The 21,299-nt window shown below is 37.8% G+C and overlaps 1 protein-coding gene across 2 annotated transcripts in view; it reads left to right on the top strand.

Moving 5' to 3' along the window:
* Nucleotides 1–21,299, top strand: part of UBR1 (ubiquitin protein ligase E3 component n-recognin 1) — a 161,861-nt gene that overhangs the window by 25,125 nt on the left and 115,437 nt on the right. For both annotated transcript variants that reach the window (XM_024349144.3, XM_063794833.1), the window contains exons 4-10: nucleotides 4,167–4,277; nucleotides 8,333–8,463; nucleotides 11,217–11,355; nucleotides 19,127–19,189; nucleotides 19,415–19,538; nucleotides 20,046–20,153; nucleotides 20,837–20,925. In XM_024349144.3, the coding sequence (XP_024204912.1) occupies nucleotides 4,167–4,277; nucleotides 8,333–8,463; nucleotides 11,217–11,355; nucleotides 19,127–19,189; nucleotides 19,415–19,538; nucleotides 20,046–20,153; nucleotides 20,837–20,925 (765 nt within the window). The remainder of the gene's footprint in view (nucleotides 1–4,166; nucleotides 4,278–8,332; nucleotides 8,464–11,216; nucleotides 11,356–19,126; nucleotides 19,190–19,414; nucleotides 19,539–20,045; nucleotides 20,154–20,836; nucleotides 20,926–21,299) is intronic.

Here is a 21,299-nt window from a genome sequence, read left to right as displayed (position 1 = left end):
GGTATTTACACAAATGAATTGAAAACCTATGTCCATACAAAAAAACTGCACACGAAATGTTTTTTTTTTGAGATGGAGTCTGGCTCTGTTGCCCATGCTGGAGTGCAGTGGCACAATCTTGGTTCACTGTAACCTCCACCTCCTGTGTTCATGCATTTCTCTTGCCTCAGCCTCCCAGGTAGCTGGGATTACAGACGTGTACCACCATGCCCAGCTAATGTTTGTATTTTTAGTAGAGACGGGGTTTCACCATGTTAAGCTGGTCTCAAACTCCAAGTGATCCACCCACCTCGGCCTCCCAAATTGCTGGGATTACAGGTGTGAGCCACCACGCCCGGCCAGTGAATGTTTTATAGCAGCTTTCTTCATATTTCCCAAAACTTGGAAGCAACCAAGATGTCCTTCAGTAGGTGAATGGAAAAACTGTGGTACATACATACAATGGAATATTGCTTAGTACATAAAGAAAGGAGCTATCAAGTCATGAAAATACATGGTGGGACCTTAAGTACATATTGATAAATGAAAGCAACAATTCTGAAAAGGCTACATACTGTATGATTCCAACTGTATGACATTTTGGAAAAGACAAAACTGGGGAGGCAATAAAAAAATCAGTGGTTGCTAGTGGCTGGGGGATGATGGTGGAAGGGAATGATAAACCACAGCCTGTGGGTCAAATCTGGCTCACTATTTTTATATGGCTTCAAACAGCTGAGAATGTTTTTATATTTTTAGATGGTTAGTTTAAAAAAATGTTTCATGATACATTAAAATTATATGAAATTAAAATTTCAGTGCCTGTAAATAAAGTTTTATTGCAGCAAAGCCATGCTTATTCACTTTTGTATTCTCTGTGGCTGCTTCTGCAATACGGCAGTAGCATTGAGTAATTTGACAGAGGCTATGTGGCCTGCAAAACCTAAAATATTTATTGTTTGGTTCTTTACACAGAAAGTTTGCTGATTCTTGCTCAAATAGACACCTCAAGAAGGGTACATGTGTAGTGTTCCCTGAGTCCTGACATGTTCAAAATCAGACCTTTATAGCTTGGCTGGAAATAATATCCTTAGTTTGCATTTTCTTTACTTAAAAATGCTACTCTGCTATTGTTTCATATGTTGTTACTGAGAAGTCTAATGCCAGTATGATTTTCTTGTCATTATGATATCTCATCTTTTGCCTGAATACCCTCAGGACTTTTATTTATTTATTTATTTATTTATTTTTGAGATGGAGTCTCGCTTTGTCGCCCAGGCTGGAGTGCAGTGGCACGATCTCAGCTCACTGCAATCTCTGTCTCCCGGGTTCACTCCATTCTCCTGCCTCAGCCTCCTGAGTAGCTGGGACTACAGGCGCCCACCACCGTGCCCGGCTAATTTTTTTTGTATTTTTTAGTAGAGACGGGGTTTCACCGTGTTAGCCAGGATGGTCTCGATCTCCTGACCTCGTGATCCGCCCGCCTCGTCCTCCCAAAGTGCTGGAATTACAGGCGTGAGCCACTGCTCCTGGCCACCCTCAGGACTTTTATCTTTAAAGTCAAATAGTTTTACTAGGATATATTTTGGAGTTGATTAGTCACTCAAGAATTCATGGGCCCTTTTAGTGTACAGATTCAGGTGTTCTTTTATTTGCAGAAAGTTTTCTTAGTTTATAGTCTTATTTTTAATTTGTTTTTACATTTTAATTTAATTCGATTATTTTTTTTAACCGAGACGAGGTTTCACTGTGTTGCACAGGTTGGTCTCAAACTTCTGGGCTAAAACAGCCCTCCTGCCTCGGCCTCCCAAGGTGTAGGATTACAGGCATGAGCCACTGTACCTGGTCTATGGTTTTAAATGTTAGCTGTGTTCCGTTGTTTTGATTTTCTTCTTCGGTGACTCCAGTTATAGTGGCTTTCTTATGCCTGTCCCCCATTTCAATGACTTTCTCTCTGATCCTACTTTTTACTTCATCTCATTTTCATTCTCTTGTATTCCTGCTTTGCTTCAATGTTATTCATTAACTTTTCATTTGAGTCTATATTTTGGATACTTTGTAATGTAAAATTCATTTCTGGCATGATTTTCTCATCTTCTTGTATTTTTTTTTCCTGAGTTTAATTAAGTCTCATTTATTCCTGCTTTTTTGTCCATTTCTGTTTTTAGTTTTTGTATTACTTACTACAGGTGCATGCCACCACACCTGGCTAATTTTTAAATTTTCTGTAGAAATGGGATCTTGCTGTATTGCTCAGGCTGATCTCAAACTCTTGGCCTTTAGTGATCCTCCCGCTTCAACCTCCCAAAGCATTGGGATTACAGGCATGAGCCACTGTGCCTGGCCAGTTTTTGTATTTCTGATAAAAGGTGTTTTAATCTGATTCAAGTCATAATCACCAAATGCTTGTTTGACTCCATGTAATTGAGTTTGGAGCATTGTGTTATAGTTTTCTTTAGCTTTGTGATTGGGTTTTGGCTCTTATTTGCATTTTTGCCCCTCCCCTTTTAATTTTTACATGTTTATGTGAATATGGGCTGCTTTTTCTGTTCTTTCTCATTTCATGCTCAAGGGTTACAAGTGCTCTCTTCTGTCAGTTCTTCCATTTTCTGTGTAATTTCTTTTTTTGTTGATGATATTAGTGGTGGTGATGTGAAGGGAGGGTTTGGCATGTCTTGTTTCTCTCTCATTTCTATAGAATTTTCCCTTATATCCCTTTTTCCTCCATTGCCACATCTTTAGGGGTTTCCACTCTGTAAAAATGTATCTGATTTTCTTCCAAAAGTACTGCTTCTCTGAGTTTGCCACCTCTTGTCCTTCTCACTTTCTTTGTGAATCAAGTCCCAACTCATGTTCAGGTTTCATCCCTTAGCATTGGGCTTTCTCTTTTGGGGGTGACTTTTTTCTGTGTTTCAGTGTTTCTTCTAAGTCCTCTGCACCTCTGCACTTTTTCATGGAGTCTTTTAAGCTCCCTTCTCTTGCTATCTGCACCCACAGGCTTGAAGGGATAGGCAATGGGAATTCTTTTGGAGTACGTCATATGAACGTTGTGGTAATTTTTTTTGTTGTTCTCCTAGTAAATGCTGAAAGTATGGATAATGTATGGTTTTAGTGTTCTCCTTATTTTTATGTTTTGGAGGAAGTTTTGAGGAAGATTCAAAATCAGGTTGTTGCCATCATCCTCTACCTGAGGTAGTATATTTTGGATAATTTTTTTTCAACAACACTGAAAGGATAAAGTTTATAAATAAGTTTTAGTTGCTATGGGATATTTGTGTAAATTAAAATACTTTATACATTTCTTAAGTACTATGTAATCATCATAATGAGTTTAAGTTTGTTTAATTAAAAAAATCTTATCAGGTTGGGCATGGTGGCTTATGCCTGTAATCCCAGCACTTTGGCAGGCTGAGGCGGGCGGATCACCTGAGGTCGGGAGTTTGAGACCAGCCTGACCAACGTAGAGAAACCCCGTCTCTACTAAAAATACAAAATTAGCCAGGCATGGTGGTGCATGCCTGTAGTCCCAGCTACTTGGGAGGCTGAGGCAGGAGAATCGCTTGAACCCGGGAGGCAGAGGTTGCGGTGAGCCAAGATCACGCCATTGCACTCCAGCCTGGGCAACAAAAGCGAAACTCCATCTCAAAAAAATATATATATATTATCACTCAAAAATTCTAGGGGGGAGTTGGGAGGGATAGCATTGGGAGATATACCTAATGCTAGATGACGAGTTAGTGGGTGCAGCACACCAGCATGGCACATGTATACATATGTAACTAACCTGTACAATGTGCACATGTACCCTAAAACTTAAAGTATAACAATTAAAAAAAAAATTCTAGGTGTTGTATAGATTATTTTCGCACACTTTGCAATCTATTCTTCTCCATTAGTCAAAATTTAAACAACTGTTATTTAAAAATTAGAGTTATATTTCAAAAGCTTATCAATTTTGGCAGTTCATTTTTGTTATGATGAAGTATTCAGAATTTGGAAGTTTTGGTTTGTTGGTTTGTTTTTTAGGTAACTAATCGAAAATGGTTTTTGTTACATCCAGTTAATATTACATTGAACTCAATTAAGGTTGGAGTATTGGTGAGCATTTATTATTTGAGTCATCTTTATCATTCTTCATGCTTAGTAAAATGTTTGAAATCAAGACAAACTCATTTTTCCTTTATCAGATGCATACTTCTACTGGAGGAGGGTTCTGTGACTGTGGAGACACAGAGGCATGGAAAACTGGCCCTTTTTGTGTAAATCATGAACCTGGAAGAGCAGGTACTATAAAAGAGGTAAGAATGCTATTTTGTTAAAAATTGTTAACTATTTTAAGTTTGCTGAGATTAGATAAGAATAAATGTTATGTGTATAGATTCCAGTTAGAACCCTGCTATTTTTATTCTCATATTTAGGTGTAAGGAGGCTTTTTTTCTAGCTCCAAAGAAGCTAAGGATTTGATAATGTCTCTAAAGAGAGAATGAATTTACAATGAAAAGATGAATTCAGAATATGTTTTGTTAAGCAATCAACTTGATACATAAGAGTACACAGGTCGGGCGCTATGGCTCACGCCTGTAATCCCGGCACTTTGGGAGGCTCAATCACCTGAGGTCAGGAGTTTGAGACCAGCCTGGCCAACATGATGAAACCCTGTCTCTACTAAAAATACAAAAATTAGCCAGGTGTGGTGGCACACACCTGTAATTGCAGCTACTTGGGGGGACTGAGGCACGAGAATCACTTGAACCTGGGAGGTGGAGGTTGCAGTGAGCCAAGATCATGCCACTGCACTCCATCCTGGGCGACAGAGTGAGACTATCTCAAAAAGGAAAATAGTACACAACATATAAGCCTAAATGAACAAAAGGAAGTAATTATTAATAGATAAGAGTAGCATATAGTGAATTAGAAGAGTAGAGCTGATATATAAATTCAGTAATTGCTTTTCTTAAAGAAAATGTCAATTAGATTACATAGATATATCCCAGTCAAGGAAATAAAGAAGTTTGAGCAAGCCCAGATATAGACAATTAGAAATGAGAATAGGAAAATAACCATAGAATCCCAAATACAGAAGGAATCATGAGGATTATAAAATACTCTTTTAATGATTTTGTGCAATTACACTTGAAAATGGATTATCTTATCAGATAGTATAGAGTGCAATATTTTTATTAGAAAGCAGAGAGAAAACTTGGTCAGTTACATTGAAGAAATTCAGAAAATTGTCACAAGAAAGTACTTGCCCCAGAATGCCATGTTCAGAAGTTTTACAGATGAATTATTTCACAACTTCAAGGAATAAATAGTTTTTGCGCTCTTTAAACTGTTGTGGATATCCCTAAAGCAGCAAACACCTGTAGGGCACATATGTTGATCTTTTAAGTACCATTCTGCTCTTACAGCAATAAGGTATTTCTTGTTGTCAGAAATACCTGGTTCCAGGTCTGGGTCAGGGGAAGTATAAGGCAAGCTCATGCAAAAGAACGTAGGACCCAGCTTGAAAAGGTTCACGTTGACCTTACTTGGATAATTGAAGCATCAAAAGAAAAAACAATAAATAACCAATATAATTGATTGAATCACATTGAATATATAAAAATCCGTGAGTTCCTAATGAAACCTAAATGAGAGCTAGATGAAGTAAAACCTGTTTCTGACAATGACAAGTAGCTGTACTATCAATTTCTTACTATTAAAATTGGTAAAGGGAATGAAGTAAGCGCTTATCCTGCCTTTTCAATAAGAATTGTATTTCATGGTAACCAAGTATCTCTAGTTCATTAGGAAAAGCTTTTCTTTCTAGAGCAATGCTAGCTATTAGACAAGGAATGATAGAACTAGAAAAATCAACATTTTGTCAACCATAAGGAAATATTTGATTCAGACAAGGATGCTAAAATTCTTAAGACTTAGGTTGATGAGGAACAGTATTTACATTTACATACTTCTAAATTATTGATTATTTGCTAGTCATAAGGGGAAAAAACTGAAACTTTACAATGGGGTTATCATACTGTCATCACCTGAAATCAGTCATTAATATTAACATCATCATTAATAATGAAGTGATATGGCATAATAAGCTTTTTTTTTTTGTTTTTTTTTTGTCGTTGTTTTTTTGAGACAGAGTCGCCCAGGCTGAAGTGCAGTGGTATGATCTTGGCTCATTGTAACCTCCACCTCCTGGGTTCAAGCAGTTCTCATGTCTCAGCTTCCCGAGTAGCTGAGATTATAGGCGTATGCCACCACATCCGGCTAATTTTATATTTTTAGTAGAGATGGGGTTTCATCACATTGGCCAGGCTGATTCGAACTCCTGGATTCAAGTGATTCATCTGCCTCGGCCTCCCAAAGTGCTGGGATTACAGGTGTGAGCCACCACGCCCAGCCAGCATAATAAGCTTTTCATATGATATACAATGAAGTACATAGTTTTAACATTTGAAAACCAATCAATGTAATACACCATATAAATATAATAAAAACCACATTATCATCTCAGTAGATGTAGCAAAAACATTTGACAAAATCCAGTACCCTTTCATGATAAAAATATTTCAACAAACTTAGAAGGGAACTTCCTCAACCTGATAAAGGACATCTATGAGAAACTCACAGTTAATATCATAGTTAATGCTGAAACAGTGGATGTTTTCCTCCTGAAGTCAGAAACAAGACAAGGATGTCTGCTTTTGCTATATCTGTTCAATATTGTATTGGAGGTTCTACCAAGGAATTTAGGGAAGAAAAGTAGTAAAAGGCATCCACGTTGGAAAGGGAGAAGTAAAACTAGCTCTGTTTGCAGAGGACGTGATTTTGTAGACACCAGTCTGTTTTATCAGTTACAACCATAAAATATAGACATCTTCGGCCATAAAATACACACAACTGGTGGCTCACGCCTGTAATCCCAGCACTTTGGGAGACTCAGGCAGGAGGCTTATTTGAGACCAGGAGTTAGAGACCAACCTGGGCAACTGTGATTTTGTATATGAAAAATCCTAAAGAATCCATAGTCATTTTTTATTCTATTTATATGGTGTATTACATTGATTGATTTTTAGATGTTAAAACTATGTACCTCATTTTATATCGTATGAAAAGCTTATTATGGTGGCTGGGTGCAGTGGCTCATGCCTGTAATCCCAGCACTTTGGGAGGCTGAAGTGGGTGGATCACTTGAGGCCAGGAGACCCTATCTCTACAAAAATTTAAAAATTAGCTAGGTGTGGTAGCACATGCCTATAGTCCTAGTTACTCAGGAGGCTGAGGTGGGAGGGAAATACAAGTAATTTTTGTAACATTATCTTGTATCCTGCAATCTTGCTGATCTTTTTACATTATTTTTTACGTCTTGGCCAATACTTGTTATTTTCTGCATTTTTTGTTATGGCCACCTAGGTAGTTGTGAAGTGGTATCTCATTGTGATTTGGGTTTGCATTCCCTGATGGCTTATGATATGGAGCATTCAAATGGATTTCATAACTCATTGGCTTGAACAAGCTTTTTATTAATGTTTTGTAATGAAAAGAACATTGTTTTTTTGTGGGAGTCAAAAGACCCAGATTTTAGTCATGTTTCTGCTATTTGTAAGCTCTGTGATCTTAGATGGGTTCCTTATCTTTTTTTTTTTTATGGTTAAGCATATGACATTAATTTATCATCTTAACCATTTTTAAGAATATAGTTCAGTAGTGTAGATATAGCGTTCAGTAGTATTAAGTATATTCACATTGTTGTGTAACAGATCTTAAGAACTTTTTCATCTTGTGACACTGAAACTCTTTACCCACTGAACAACCTTCTGCCTACACCCAGCCTTTGGCAACCACCTTTCTATCTTCTGCTTCTATTATTATGACTACTTTAGATACTTCGTATGAGCAGAATCATATAGTATTTGTCCCTCTGTGACTGGCTGGGTTCTATTTCTTTTCAATGTCATTAATACCTGTTCTGCCTTAGAGAGAGCCATGAGGATCTGGGGAAACAAGCTGTGAGAAAAGTCTTTGTAAGCTATAAGGGGTAAACAGTTGTTACGTGATATCATCGTAATTAGCTACTCAGAAAGGCAGGTAGGAACATTCATAAGAGAGTATATCACTAATGGGGAGACTTCATGGTTCTGCCTCCTTTCTGTCATCAGTAACACCAACTTGGCCACAAGGGGTTAAGCTAAACTGATCTAAATATATAGCAACCCTCTTGAGCTCAACTTGAATTCATTCCTGGACGATGTTGTAATGAATTCAGCAAAGTGATTATTTTAACTTAACATTACCTTCCTTATCCATTTATTTGTATACAATCTTGACTAGTATGTTTTTCTCGGCTTTTTTATAGAATTCACGCTGTCCGTTGAATGAAGAGGTAATTGTCCAAGCCAGGAAAATATTTCCTTCAGTGATAAAATATGTCGTAGAAATGACTATATGGGAAGAGGAAAAAGAACTGCCTCCTGAACTCCAGATAAGGTGGGGAAAACTGTCAAACGGAACAAGTTTTAGTGATGGTTATTTGTATTGCAAAATGTGTGTTTGATAATTGTTTTTGTTATTTACTGCCTAATTATCATTATGAAAAATTCTTAGTGACTTATCTCTTGGGAATATTTCAAAATGTCCGTTTGTATGAGATACTTTGCTAGGCACCATCCAGAAGCTAAGCCAAAAGAGTAGTGTATCAGGAGCTTTGAATTTTTACGGAAAAAAAATCAACATTTTTGGGGTCCTGTTCTAAATGATTTATAAGGACCTAGCAGCCTCTCATCCCACTAGGCAAGTAAACTGCCCACTTTGATCCTGGCCTGGACTAATGTCTGGTTTCCTCAGGAGGTTCGTTAACAAAGATAGGGACTTTGGAACAGTGTATCTCCATTTAGCCCAGGTTTTTAGCTCTTGTCCTGATCAAGAAAAGTTTGATGGGAATGAGGAAATGGCCCTTTCCCCTGTGCCTTGCTGGTATCTAGGATTATTGAAATTATAGGGATGTAGCTTTTTTTTTTTTTTTTTTTTTTTTTTAGCTAGAATGCAGCAATTTCTGGTAGCCATAAGTCTTTCAGTGACAGTAATATTTGCTCTTAATTTATAAATGCAAAGAGGAATTCTGGACCTGATATGAAGATAATTTTGAGTTGTGTGAGAATTTTTCTACCTATGTAATATTAGGATTTTCACAAAATTGCAGCCCAAATCTAAATAGTCATTCTTTGAGTTTACTGGCTATTTTCATTTGTTTTGTTTTAAAGGGAGAAAGAAGTAAGAATTCTAATCAATAGAGACATTAAATGTACTATTTTGACTCTTATTAGGCTAAAAACCACTTGTGGAAGTAAATGTCATGACAAACTGCATCCACAAATATGTTAATTTCCAACAGGTGTTAATGTCAGTTAAACCTTTTAAGTCACTTTATGTTGGTAAACATAATATGAGCCATCTGCCCATAAAAAAATGAGGATTGCTTGAGTGTCATTTTGTATGTGGGTAGCACGGGTCTTTGGGTTCACACATCTGAGTTCTAGGCCCTCTCATTGCCTGTTGGCATTGTGACCATGACATATTGGCCTTTTAACCCCTTTAGTCTCTGTTTTCTAAAACATAAGAGGGCTGAGAAAATATGCCCCTCAGAGTTTTGAGGATCAATTGAGGGTATTGTAAAAGTATATTACATATTGTTTAAAACTGGGAACATAGGCCGGGCACGGCGGCTCACGCCTGTAATCCCAGCACTTTGGGAGGCTGAGGTGGGTGGATCACGACGTCAGGAGATCGAGACCATCCTGGCTAGCATGGTGAAACCCTGTCTCTACTAAAAATACAAAAATTAGCTGGGCATCATGGCGGGCCCCCGTGGTCCCAGCTGCTTGGTAGGCTGAGGCATGAGAATGGCGTGAACCCAGGAGGCAGAGCTTGCAGTGAGCCGAGATTGCGCCACTGCACTCCAGCCTGGGTGACAGAGCGAGACCGTCTCAAAAAAAAAAAAAAAAATACCGAACACATATGTAGCCCGTGGCAGCTGTTTTTACATATCTTGTGAGATCCTCATAACACTCTTGAATGTAGATATTATGTTCTTTTTGGAGATGAAAAAGCACTGTCATCTCAGCAAGATTAAAAGATTAGGTGAGCTGTCTTAAGGTTCTGTTGCCAAAATGGCAGTGCTGGCGCTTAAGTCTATACTGTATACTTCTTGAAACTAACTTAAATGTACATTAATACCAGTATCACTTAAATAGAAGGTAAAAACAAAAATAAATTCAATAAAAACTAATTGTTAATAAAATCTGTTTATTTATCATTGCTTGCTTCAAGGTTCTGAGCCTGAGGCCTGTCTCCTTTTGTCAGAATAGGAGATAAGCAAGAGTTAAGGGTAGTATTAAAAACATACAGTCAGGCCGAGACAGGTGGATCACCTGAGGTCAGGAGTTCAAGACCAGCTTGGCCAACATGGTGAAACCCTGTCTCTACTAAAAATATAAAAATTAGCCAGGTGTGGTGGTGGGCATCTGTAATCCCAGCTACTCAGGAGGCTGAGACAGGAGAATCACTTAAACACGGGAGGCGGAGGTTGCAGTGAGCTAAGATTGCGCCACTGTACTCCAGCCTGGGTGACAGAGTGAGATTCCATCTAAAACAAAACAAAACAAAACCCAAAAACATACGGTCACTGAACTGAGACTTTTGAAAGTAATATGAAAAATTGGAGGAAAAACATGGAAAAGGAAACATTTTTATCAGAGTTTTAAAAAGTGATGGCACTATACCATTTAAAATCAAATTCTGGGCTGGGCATAGTGGCTCATGCTTATAATCCTGGCACTTTGGGAGGTCGAAACAGGCGGATTGCTTGAGCTCAGGAGTTTGCAACCAGCCTGGAGAAAATGGCGAAGCATCTCTACAAAAAATACAAAAATTAGCTGGGGTGTGGTGACACGTGCCTGCAGTCTCAGATACTTAGGAGGCTGAGGTGGGAGGATTGCTTGAGCCTGGAAGGGAGTGGTTGCAGTGAGTCGAGGTTGCGTCACTGCACTCCAGCCTAGGTGACAGAGTGAGACCCTGTTTCAAAAAAAAAAAAAAAAATCAAATTCTATATTACTTTTATGGTGTTACTTTACCACAGGTTGGAAGCTACACAGATGTTATATATTAATTTTGTCTTTTTTTTTTTTTTTTACTTTTCCTTTATTTGTTGTAGTATCCAAATATATATGTTTCTTTTCTAACAGGGAGAAAAATGAAAGATACTATTGTGTCCTTTTCAATGATGAACACCATTCATATGACCACGTCATATACAGCCTACAAAGAGCTCTTGACTGTGAGCTCGCAGAGGCCCAGTTGCATACCACTGCCATAGACAAAGAGGTTTGTGGTCTCCTTTTGAATTGCATTTCTGTTTTCTGTCAGCTTCCTGGCAGCCAGGTGTTGACTGAGCCCTTGCTCAGTATTGTGCTAGGTCTGACCATCCTCTCCATTTATTCCTTACATCCTAGGTAAATTGGTTAGAACTTCAGTTTTGTGTGTATATCATAATTTTAAATAACTATTTATAACTTTCATCTTTTATTTTAAATAATTAGAAAGTTACTGAATTTATTTGGCAAAGCGTAGGTAAGAATGTCATCTCAACTTTAGTCTGGTCCTATAATTATTTATTGAATGAATGAATAAGTGTATGAATTATGAAAAGTTGGTAATTTCTGAGGTCTTAACATGATTTATTTAAATTATTTTTAGAGTAATATTAATTCTATGGCTCAGTTTATTTAACATCCATCCAGAGCAAAATGGGTTCTTCAAGTAATATAAGTATATAAAAGGAATATTAACCTCATCCCTGCCCTTGGATGCAGTATAATCTAGAGTAAGAAATAGCATGACATTCGTCATTTAATTTTTTCATTTTTAATGTACTTTTTAAAAACACATGGTTTAATATAGAATTAGAATAGGTGGTTAACTTTCTCTGTGTTTCGTATGTATAGCTTATGTGATCGCAAATTATTAATGAAAAAGCAAATGAAGTCAAAAAAAACAAAAGGGTACGAACAGCTAATAATAGCTAACATTTATGAAGTATTTACATATGTCAAACATGGTATACTTTATATGTAATATCTCATTTAAGCCCTATAACCGTAAGTCAACTCTTTGAGATTGATACTCATATTATTATCTCTATTTCATAAACCTGTGTTTATACCTGGAAAACTAAGAGGATCAATATCTTGGCACACCAGTAACCCATTCTGAGTACATAAGAATTCTGGTTAGAATGGCATTCTTCAAAGTTTAATGTTCACATGAATAGATCTTATTAAAAATGCAGATTCTAGGGGCCAGGTGCTGTGGCTCATGCCTGTACTTCTAGCACTTTGGGAGGCTGAGGTAGGAGGATCGCTTGAGGCCAGGAGTTTGAGACCAGCCTGGCCAACATAAAGAGACTCTGTCTCTACAAAAAAACTAAAACAAAACAATGCAAATTCTGATTTGCTATGGGGTATGCAGTTCAGTTCTTCATTTCTAACAAGTTCCCATTCACAATTGCTACAGAGAGAATAAAATACCTAGGAATACAGCTAATAAGGGAAGTGAAGGACCTCTTCAAGGGGAACTACAAACCACTGCTCAACAGGACACGAACAAATGGGAAAAAACATTCCATCTTCATGAATGGGAAGAATCACCATTGTAAAAACGACCATACTGCCCAAAGTAATTTTTAGGTTCAATGTTATTCCCATTAAACTACCATTAATGTTCTTCACAGAATTAGAAAAAACTGTTTAAAAATTCAAATGGAACCAAAAAAGGGCCTAAATAGCCAATATAATCCTAAGCAAAAAGAACAAAGCTGGAGGCACCATGCTACCCTACTTTATACTACTAGTCTGTAGTAACCAAAACAGCATGGTACTGGTACAAAAGCAGACACATAGACCAATGGAACATAATAGAGAACTCAGAAATAAGACCACACACCTAGAACCATCTGATTATTGACAAACATGACAAAAACAAGCAATGGGGAAAGGATTCCCTATTCAATAAATGGTGCTAGGATAACTGGCTAGCCATATGCAGAAAATTGAAACTGGACCCCTTCCCTATACCTTATACAAAAATTAACTCAAGATAGATTAAAGACTTAAATGTAAAACCCCAAACTATAAAACCCTAGAAAAAAATCTAGGCAGTACCATTCAGGACATAGGCATGGGCAAAGATTTCATGACAAAAACACCAAAAGCAATTGCAACAAAAGCAAAAATTAGTAAATGGGATCTAATTAAACTAAACAGCTTCTGCATAGCAAAAGAAACTATCATCAGAGTGAACAACCTACAGAATAAGAGAACATTTTTGCAATTTGTGCATCTGATGAAGGTTTAGTACCCAGTCTACAAGGAACTTAAACAAATTTGCAAGAAAAAAAACCAACAACCTCACCAAAAAGTAGGCAAAAGACATGAACAGACACTTCTCAAAAGAAGACATACATGCAGCCAGCAAACATGAAAAAAAGCTCAACATCATTGATCATTAGAGAAATGCAGCCATAAAAAGGAACAAGATTATGTCCTTTGCAGGGATGTGGATGGAGCTGGAAGCCGTTATCCTTAGCAAACTAATACAGGAAAAGAAAACCAAACACTGCATGCTGTCATTTATAAGTGGAGCTGAATGATGAGAACACATGGCCACTTGGTGGGGAACAACACACTCTGGGGCCTGTCGGGGGTGTGGGGGTAGAGAGAGTATAAGGAAGAATCGCTAATGGATCCTGGGCTTAATACCTAGGTGATGGGTTGATCTCTGCGGCAGACCACCATGGCACACGTTTACCTCTGTAAAAAACCTGCCCATGTGCCCTGGAAATTAAAAGTTGGAGAAAAAAAGGAAAGGAAGAGAATAGGAAAGGAGAACCAATCAGAGGAAGAAAGAGAAAAGTGGGCAAAGAAAGAAAAGGCAAAAAGAATAGAGATAGGAAAAGAAGACAGAAAATAATAGAAGAAAAAGAAAGTGAAATGGGGTATTTAGCGAACATTTTTTAGTCCTTCAGAATGGTACCAGATTTGGTCAGATGTCAATACCTATATTACTATTGCTACATTTTACTTATAGGTCATAGAAGGAACTTTAAAGGTTAATCAGGCTTATGATTTTCAACTACAGTACTAGTTGTACAAAGTAAAATCTACTTGGGATGTTAGATTTTCACAACAATTATTAAATATATATTTATACCCTGTCTCATTCAGAAAACGTTAGGTGGCTGTAATCACAAAGACCTTAAAAGACAATCTTTAAATATCCTTCTTAGGAGAAAAATGGAGCCTTTTGTTTTTGTCCTAGTAGGACCATGTTTGATGATAAAGATGTAAGATAGGGCCGGGTGTGGTGGCTCATGCCTGTAATTCCAGCACTTTGGGAGGCTGAGGCGGGCGGATCACCTGAGGTCGGGAGACTAGTCTGGCCAACCTGGTGAAACCCCATCTCTACTAAAAATACAAAATTAGCCGGGCGTAGTGGCACATGCCTGTAATCCCAGCTACTCAGGAGGCTGAGGCAGGAGAATTGTTTGAACCTGGGAGGTGGAGGTTGCAGTGAACTGAGATTGCACCACTGCACTCCAGCCTGGGCAACGGAGCGAGATTCTGTCTCAAAAAAAAAAAAAAAAAAAGATGTAAGATAGGAAATAGTGAAAAACAAGTGAAATTGGCCATCCTTGTATTGAGAGAACAATATCCCTGGTTCTCTAACTTGTGCTTTTAGCACTTAGAAAGTTTGTTTCTCTGACTGCTTTGCTTGTTGGACAGCTCTCATTCTTAGAAAAATTTTTTTCCTGTTTTCAGCCAAAATCTTCCTCCATGTGTTTTTAGACTAATTTCTTATTGAACAAACCAGAAAAGCTCTTCTTTTGCTTTCAGATGGCAACCCATCAAATAGTTTTAAAAAACTGTAATTTCTTATGTTTGCTTTCCTCTGTTTTCTTCAACTGTCCTATGATAATAACCTCATAGTGATCAAGCTCTATTTCCTTCTCTCCACCTCCTCCCCCGGGTAAATAATAGTTTATCAAAGATTTTCTTAAAATGTGGTACTCTAAATGAGTTCACTAAACATTTATTAAAGCACTTTGAGGAAATACCAAGATGAATCAGATTGAATCTACCTTCAAAGGATTATTCTCTACTGTTCTTATGAGAGAAACCGGCATTCAAAGGCCGGGCACAGTGGCCCACGCCTGTAATCCCACCACTTTGGGAGGCTGAGGCGGGCGGATCTCCTGAGGTCGGGAGTTTGAGACCAGCCTGACCAACATGGAGAAACGCCGTCTCTACTAGAAATACAAAATTAGCCAGGCGTGGTGGTGCATGCCTGTAAACCCAGCTACTTGGGAGGCTGAGGCAGGAGAATCACTTGAACCCAGGAGGTGGAGGTTGCAGTGAGCCAAGATCACACCATTGCATCCATTGCATCCAGCCTGGGCAACAATGAATGAAACTCCATCTCAAAAAATAATAATTAAAAAAAAAAAAGGCAGGCATTCTGAAAAAATTTAAAGATGTAATAGTGCTCTTTTAAAAGTTCATATTTTTAAAAAATTAATTTTATTTTAAGAGACAGGGTCTCAGTATGTTGCCCACACTTGTCTTCAACTCCTGGGCTCAGGTGATTCACCCACCTTGGCCTTCCAAAGTGCTGGGATTACAGGTGTGAGCCGCTGCACTTGGCTCCTGGGTCACATTTTTGCCGTCTTATGTACAAGGTTAATATTGCGGATTGTAAGAGAAAATCTTGGTAGATATCAAGATATATTATTGTGGTAGGATTACTGTGAGCTATCATGATCGTAGGACTCTAAAAAGACACATACCAGTAGGATAAACCAGTGTCCCAGGAGAAGAATTAGCTTGGGAAAGCGTGGGGCTGTGCTTTGTCGGTTTTCATGTGGAATGGAAAGATCTATGTCTCCCAGTGTTTGCCCTATCTCTTCCTAGCCTTTATTCCTGTTACTGCTCTCCTCTATAGTCAAAGTGGAGAAGGCCTGTAGCTACAGCTAATCTATCTACTGATAGGTTGTCTTGTTTTGGGGTCCCAAAGCTCCATAAGGTGATGGTGATTGCAAGAAAAGCTTTTTAATAAATGATTATTCAAAAGGTAAAATAGGACATGAGATAATGTTGTACACCCAATTGAGGTAAAAAATGTACTCCTTGGCTAGAAGAAACTGTGTTGCAGTTAGTCTGTTTTACAAACCCTTAAAGATACACACTTGTAGTTCTGTGTTTTCAGCTATAGTATGAGGATAAAGGTAACCTATTAGAAATCACTTGGAAAGAATTTTTTTTTTTTTTTCGGAGTAGACATGCCAGCCCAAGCCTAGGAAATCAGAATTGGGAGTATGGGGAAGAGAAGAGGAAAGAAATGCCCACGTATTTTAAAAACACTGCCTCCCTTCAGTTGATCTACTCCCACCCCCGTATTTTTTGGTCATTAAGAAAGGTTATTTTTGTTGGATTCCTGTAGTCCCAGCTACTTAGGAGGCTGAGCCTGGGAGTTCAAGGCTGTAGTGAGCTTTGATCACACTGCTGCCTTCCAGCCTGAACAACAGAGTGAGACCCCATCTCCATTCAGTCAATCAATAACATTTTTAATGGTGGTAAAATCTACATAACATAAAATTTACCATTTTAATCTTTTTCTAGGTGTACCATATACTAGTGTTAACTATCTTGTCGTGCAACAGATCTCTAGAACTTTTCCATCTTGCAAAACTGAAACTTTATATCCATTGAACAATTCCCCCTTTTCCCCTCCCTCTAGCCCCTGGCAACCACCAATTCTACTTTCTAAGAGCTTGACTATTTTAGATATCTCATACAAATGAGATCATGCAGTATTTGTCTGTTTGTATATATATATACACATATATACATATATGTACAGTATTGTACTGTATACAGTATATATACACACACACCATATTTTGTTTGCCTGTTCATCTTGTCAGTGGACACTTGGGTTGCTTCCATCTTCTGCTATTGTGGATAATGCTCTTATGAACATGGATACACAAAAGTCCGTTCAAGTCCTTGCTTTCAGTTCTTTCGGGTACATGCCCACAAGTGGAATTGCTGGATCATATGGGAATTCTATTTCTAATTTCTTGAGGAACCACCATTTTGTTTTCTATAGCAGCTGCACCATTTTGTGTATTCTCCAGCAATGCACAAGGGTTTCTCCACATCCTTGTCATTACTTGTTATTATTTTTTTTACAGCCAACTCATTTTTTCCCTAGGTTATTGGGGTACAGGTGATATTTGGTTACATGAGCAAGTTCTTTAATGGTGATTTGTGAGATTTTGATGCACCCATCACCGCAGCAGTATACACTGCATCCTATTTGTAGTCTTTTATCCCTCTTCCCCCACCCACCCTTCCCTCAAAGTACCCAAAGTCCATTGTATCATTCTTATGCCTTTGCGTCCTCATAGCTTAGCTCCCACACATCAGTGAGAACATATAATGTTTGTTTTTCCATTCCTGAGTTACTTCACTTAGAATAATAGTCTCCAATCTCACCCAGGTTGCTGCAAATACCGTTAATTCATTCCTTTTTATGGCTGAGTAGTATTCCAGCCTGTGTATGTGTATATATACATATATGTGTGTGTGTATATATACATATGTGTGTGTATGTATGTGTATGTGTATATGTGTGTGTGTGTATCAATATCTATCACAGTTTCTTTATCCACTCTGATGAGCATTTCAGTTGGTGCCGTGATTTTGCAATTGCAAATTGTAACTGCCATAAACATGCGTGTGCAAGTATCTTTTTCGTATAATGACTTCTTTTCCTCTGGAAAGATAGCCAGTATTGGGACTGAGTATTTGGGGTGTCTCCCAGGTCCGGCAGGAGCAGTCCCCTTGCTTCAGAAGGTCTGTAGGTCCTCTCTGGATTCCTGGTTTGTTCTTGCAGTCGTTCTGGAGCTAAAATTCATGATGTGAGCCTCTGTGTGCTGCTCTGTCCGTCTGAGTCAGAGCTCGGAGCTCCAATCTAGTCCTGTCTCCCATCCACCATGATCAGCAGCTAACTCCCTTCTTATTTTTTGATAGCAGCCAAAAAATATGGATGTGAGGTGGTTTTCCTCCCCCTGTTTGTTGAGATCCACTGCTTTAGGTTAATTGCCAGCATCACATACATACAAGCTGATTGAGCTCAAGTTTATGTAACTATTCTTGTCCTATCTGTTCTTTTAACAATCTCTTATGGCCTGGCTTTTTGTGCATTTTTTTTTTTTTCTGTAATGGCAACCTTACTGGTGTAATTAGTAGTCCAAATATATTTGGATAGTTCTTATGTACTAAGCAGCTAAAGAGGGAATATTACAGGATGGTTAAAAGTACAGACTCTGGAGATGAAATGCTTGTCATGGATCTCTGAATCTGTCACTTGCTAACTTTCTGATTTGGGGACAAATTAACTTCTGTCTTATTTTTCTTTTTATCATCTGTAAAATGCGGTATACCTTCTTCATAGGGTCATTGTAAAGGTTAAATGAGGAAGACAGTGCTTCCTGACTTTTTTCACATGGCACATATAGAAAATGATGAATTTTTACAGGTGGGTAAAAGAATGAGCTACAGGGAAATCCTACATAGACCTTGCATGACCGCCTCCAGGACTGGTGGAATCAGTAGTCCAGCTATACTTCCCGCTCGTTAATGGGCCACAAGTATATCATAGGATACATGTTGAAGAACTGTGAATTCATTCATGAAAAATATTTTAAATACATAGCAGAAGTTTAGAAAGTCTGAGTCATTGTTTCATATAAGTAGAGAGGACACTGCAGTAACTAAAGAACTGCCATTCCTGCCAGGCAAGAAACTCAGCATCTTAAATTATAGACTGTCTGTCCCAGAGGTATTAAAGTTTTCATACTTCATAAAGGTGTTAAACATTTGCATCTGTCTTTCAGATATTGTTCCGGTATCTTACAACTTTTAGTCAACACGCGATTAGAGCTCAGTTAAGAGCTCATTAAGTCTTTGGGCTACATACTGCTTATTGATTGTGGTTATCATTTCACTACCTAATTCTCACTTTTGTCTATAATTAGGGTCGTCGAGCTGTTAAAGCGGGAGCTTATGCTGCTTGCCAGGAAGCAAAGGAAGATATAAAGGTAACTTTCTGAATTAGGGGGAAAAAGAGAAGTTAAAGATGAATGTACATTACAAGAGCCCAAGTAGAATAATTTGAGTGATGATGTCGTTGAAGTGGTTTGGGGCACCTAGATGCAGAGATTTGGAACTGGCAGGGTTATGTGATTTCTTCATTTGAAGTATAAATCCCTTAACTAAAAGCAAATTTAAATGCTATTTTTTTGGTTTGTTCCCTTCATTTGTAGAGTCATTCAGAAAATGTCTCTCAACATCCACTTCATGTAGAAGTATTACACTCAGAGATTATGGCTCATCAGAAATTTGCTTTACGTCTTGGTTCCTGGATGAACAAAATTATGAGCTATTCAAGTAAGCATACCTCCTGTTTTTCTTGTTTCTAATAAAATACTATGTGTTTTATAGCCACAAATTTTAAAATGTCATTGAGTATGAAATAAAGTTTTTCTTTTTTTTTTTTTTGGTTTATACACTTTGATTAATTTTCAGGGTTGCATTTCAAATGTATAATATCTTAGGATATTATTTCAAGTGCATAGTATCAAATAATATCTTTTTATTGGCTGTTGAGTCTTTGATGTTGACAGAATTATTCTTTGCCTCAAATGTGGGAGGATTAATATTATTCTTTTCACATGTTATAGGAAATGTACTTTTAGGAGAAATATTATAAGAATAAAAATTATGGCTGAGTACAGGGGCTCATGTCTGTAATCCCAGCACTGTGAGAGGCTGAGGCAGAAGGATCGCTTGAGCCCAGGAGTTCAAGACCAACCTGGGCAACAGAGTGAGACTCATCTCTATTTAAAAAGAAAAAGAATACAAGTTGTGTAACTGTGTGACCTCTTTTGTTTGTAGGTGACTTTAGGCAGATCTTTTGCCAAGCATGCCTTAGAGAAGAACCTGACTCGGAGAATCCCTGTCTCATAAGCAGGTTAATGCTTTGGGATGCAAAGCTTTATAAAGGTAAGTAGACATTTGCTTATGCTGTTTGTCAGGAAGCAAAGGAAGATTATGACCTTAAAGTGGAGCTGTAATATCTTTTGTTAATTAAATTAGTTATTAAATCTGTAATCTTGATTGATAAGATACTACATGTGAATATAAAGTTTAACCAGTCAGTATGTATTCTTTGGTGTTAAAACCCAAGGTGTTGTCTTTTAATTATAGAGTCTTTTCATTTAGTGAGAGCCAGTCAAAAAGAGTATATATGTATGTGTCTATACAGGTATCTATATATTCAGGTAGTAGTGCCATTATCGAGTAGCAAAAAAGATGCTATTTTCATTGTAAAAATCTAAATGAAGAACAAAATGTAAAAGTCAAGAGAAAGGCTAAAAGCATGGAGAAGGAAAAGTACAGAGTAAGAGTACTTTTGAGTGAAATAGAAAAAGAATGAAAAGGTTGGGAGAGAGTAAATTGAAGTGTAAGATGAAGTGGTGGGAGGGGTGCAGAAAAAGAGGGAAAAGGCAATATATGTGTGTATTTTAAATTCCAGTTATTAAATATTAATACAATAAATACTATTTGAGGTCTGTTTGCATGTGAAGTAATTTTATAATATTCTGCCACTCTAATAGCCAGAATGTTTTTGGTTTTTGCCTTGGTGATTCTCCTCATTCCCCCACCCTCCCCAAAATAATCTATAGGTGCCCGTAAGATCCTTCATGAATTGATCTTCAGCAGTTTTTTTATGGAGATGGAATACAAAAAACTCTTTGCTATGGAATTTGTGAAGGTAATTATTTATAAATTAGATATCAATAAATAGAAATAGGCAGTTTTTATAAATGAATTAATAGAAACAGGGATAATTATGAATCAAAAATTAAATGTTATGATTTATTTCTTTGTCAAAAGTTTGTTCTTGGCCCTGCGGGTTGGCTCACACCTGTAATCCCAGCACTTTGGGAGGCTGAGGTGGGTGGATCATTTGAAGTCAGGAGCTCGAGACCAGCCTGGCCAACACGGTGAAACCCCGTCTCTACTACAAATACAAAAATTAGCCAGGCATGGTGGCAGGTGCCTGTAGTCCCAGCTACTCAGGAGGCTGAGGCAGGAAAATCACTTGAACCTGGGAGGCAGAGGTTGCAGTGAGCCAAGATCGCGCCA

Source organism: Pan troglodytes, chromosome 16 (genome assembly GCF_028858775.2).
Source record: "Pan troglodytes isolate AG18354 chromosome 16, NHGRI_mPanTro3-v2.0_pri, whole genome shotgun sequence".
Classification (NCBI taxonomy): Eukaryota; Metazoa; Chordata; class Mammalia; order Primates; family Hominidae; genus Pan; species Pan troglodytes.
The sequence above is the reverse complement of the archived record's forward strand: the minus strand, read 5'-3'. Positions and strand labels throughout refer to the sequence as shown.